General features: G+C 33.9%; 1 protein-coding gene across 1 annotated transcript in view; it reads left to right on the plus strand.

Annotated features, from left to right (window-relative positions):
• The first annotated feature begins 774 nt into the window (after nucleotides 1-774).
• LOC122808254 (melatonin receptor type 1C-like) overlaps nucleotides 775-3138 on the plus strand; it is a 41614-nt gene continuing 39250 nt past the window's right edge. Inside the window, exon 1 of the mRNA XM_044079218.1 lies at nucleotides 775-970. Within this exon, the coding sequence (XP_043935153.1) occupies nucleotides 775-970 (196 nt within the window). The remainder of the gene's footprint in view (nucleotides 971-3138) is intronic.

A 3138-nucleotide genomic window follows, 5' to 3' on the forward strand; every position in this document is an offset into this window, starting at 1 on the left:
CACATTTATATAACTATTTTAGTCCTAACATAATCAGTTACTTCGGTAAAACCCTACATAGTGTTGTCTACATTTTCATAGCATTGTTTTTTATTCAAATTATATTATTAATCATTTATGGAAGCATGCACTGCTCTGCAGGATGGTATTGTAGGATCCCACATGTCAGTTTGCAGCAGGAACTTCAATGATAAGGCCAGCTGCCTGGATAACACTCTCTCTTGTTCATTATTGTCCCTAGGTCATGAAGTGAACATTACAACAGAGGAAGGAATGGGCTTAAGACAAGTAGGAGGAGGCTAGTCATTAGTTGTATGGGTGGAGTGGACTTTGAAAAATAAATACAATGAATAAATAAACTGTTGTTTGTTCGGAGTGGATGTAGGGCACTATATTGATACCAGTCTCAATAAAACATGGTTGATTGAAACTGAAAGGCTGAACAAAATGATGATAGTTCATTTGGAGGGAAACATTTCCCATATCCATTCACCTCACATGGTGCTCTGCACACTGCAAACCTAACTAATATAGCTTTCTTCGAGGCCACCAAACCATGAGAAATAATTATATTGTTTTCACTGGGCTGGCAGTCCACACTTCCAAGATTGTCTAAATGAGCCTGGAGAAGTTAGGCCCTGACAGATTGCAAGAAACCTGTTGTTTTTAACATTTATTTTCTGCCTTGATTGCAGATGATTTGATAATGGATACCTCTGAATAGAAACACAACTTTATTTTATTCTGACAAATATTTTTCAACAAGATTCTAAAATGTCTGTCATGAACATGAGCTGTGTTGATTGTTGGATCCAGGGAACAAATCATAGTGACCTTTTAACAAAGCAGACTTCAACTACAGAGAAGTGTATTTTGTTTGTTGTGCTGAGTTTCACAATAGTGACAGACATCACTGGAAATGGTTTGGTGATTTTTTCTGTTCTGAGAAGCAAAAAGCTAAGAAATTCTGGTAAGTGGCTATTTTATACAGCTAAGTGTATAGGTATGTTGCAAGTATTTCATATCAGTAAATATTAACACAAAGTTATTTGATATTTATGGTAGTTATAAGCATTACACTTGTAATATAAGTATACAAATTAATCTTGTTGACTCAGATCTTTATTTCACAAACTATTAAGTATTATCAGGATCATCATATTAAAATTAGTTTAATCATTTTGAAGCTATATGTTAATTTTACTATTTTTATGACATTGGTTGTGACAAAAGCAGAGCTAGATTATGGTAAAATAGGGCCCTAGGCAGGGTAATGGATCAGAACCCCCTTCCCGCAAACATTCTGGTATCCCATTACTTGTCTCTCTCTATCTTTGATTACCATAACCACTTCTCAGACCTGTCAGGGTACATACTATTTTACTCTTTACTTTTACAATGATTACAGAGATTTAGATTTAATTTAAAACTTTTATTTCAAATTTCATAGCATAAACACTGATGACCATTTGCTAAATAAAACAAAGTAGTCTTACATTGAAAACAGACTCACCATGAACAACAGTAAACTTCTCTTCCCTTATAGCTCGCATTTAATGAAACTGTATATATATATATATATATATATATATATATATATATGTGTGTGTGTGTGTGTGTGTGTGTGTGTGTGTGTGACATGCCAGATTGTGATAAAAATGGCCACAATAAAGTAATCCAAAGACATTTTAACTTTATCAGCTCAGCAAGGTCAGTCATTTTTATAGACAAACATCCCTCAAAGATTGTAATTATAGTTGCATTGTTGACTGCATCCTTTTCAGATGTCTATGCCAAAACATAACACCACAATCAAAGTCACATATTTCAAATTTGTTTCACACAAACACATCAGCCAAAATATTCCAACTTAATTCAAACACACACACACACACACACACACACACACACACACACACACACACACACACACACACACACACACATTAGTCCCACAAAGCCAATTTAAAGACTGTTTAAAATGACCAGATGATAAGAGCGCAGAGAAAATTCTGATATAGTTATTTCGTTCATTTGTGTTTCTTTTCGAGTAGGTCTCACCGTACATATCAAGTGTGCCTCAGCATGAGGAACATTTATCATTTGAGCCTTAAAAAGTTCATGTTCCTCAATTTTCAGCACTGACAGGGTCTATCACTAATATCCATGGTATATAATACTGATGCATACTATTTTATCACACGTACTTCTTTTAAGTTTAAAGTGACATATTTTAACCATCTTGTTTGCTTCCTAGAAGTTATTAGTATGTGTTCCATATTTTACCAATTTATGCAACATTTTGAGAGGTAATATTCTATATTTTGGAGATAGAAGATTGATAACTATACATTCCACATAACACTCAACATCTCATCTCCAGAATCAGGTACAGAACCAAAAATAAGTAAGGATAAATGTCCCAAATCAGGAACAGTCTCTAAATAATATTTTAATACAGATGATTTTAAAAACTGCTTGATTAACAGATGAAAGCAGCAAAGACAAGTTAGTTCCTCATGTCATACACAATATCCTTATCTCTTAGAGCACTGTTAGCATAACATAAAATAAATTCCATGATATTTCATAAATTTCAAAAATCCACTGTTTTATTATGATATTGAATCTAACACCATTACCTGCAAAGTTTCTCATTTGCTGTGTGTGCTGGCTCCAGTCTGATTGGCCCAAGAGTTGAAAGCATCTGCCAAAGAAAAGCGCATAAAGCAGGAAATCATAATTCAGAAGTATTTGTTGGTTTTTCAGACATTGAGTAAAGCAGGAAAGCAGTGCTGGGGTTTTTTAATGTTGTATGAAAACTTTTCTGTTTTTTTTTTTTTTTTTTAATGTTGTATGGCCAGACCCCCCCAGAAAGCACTGGGCCCTAGGCAGCTGCCTAGCTTACCTTGTGGTGGATCTGGCCCTTGAAAACAGAAAGTTTTTCATCAAGCTATATCTCTGTTAGCAAGCATACATAATAGCTGTTCTGTTTATTTGTGTAGAATATACTATAATGAATAGATCTTGCTAACAAGATCAAGCTTTATCTCAACAGTTCAAATATAAGTCCATAAGACATTTAAAGCCTCTGCATGAAAATTTTTCCACATAATTTAGAAATATAAAATAAAAATC

This window comes from Protopterus annectens, chromosome 8.part0, assembly GCF_019279795.1.
Source record: "Protopterus annectens isolate FY-2018-M chromosome 8.part0, PAN1.0, whole genome shotgun sequence".
Classification (NCBI taxonomy): domain Eukaryota; kingdom Metazoa; phylum Chordata; order Ceratodontiformes; family Protopteridae; genus Protopterus; species Protopterus annectens.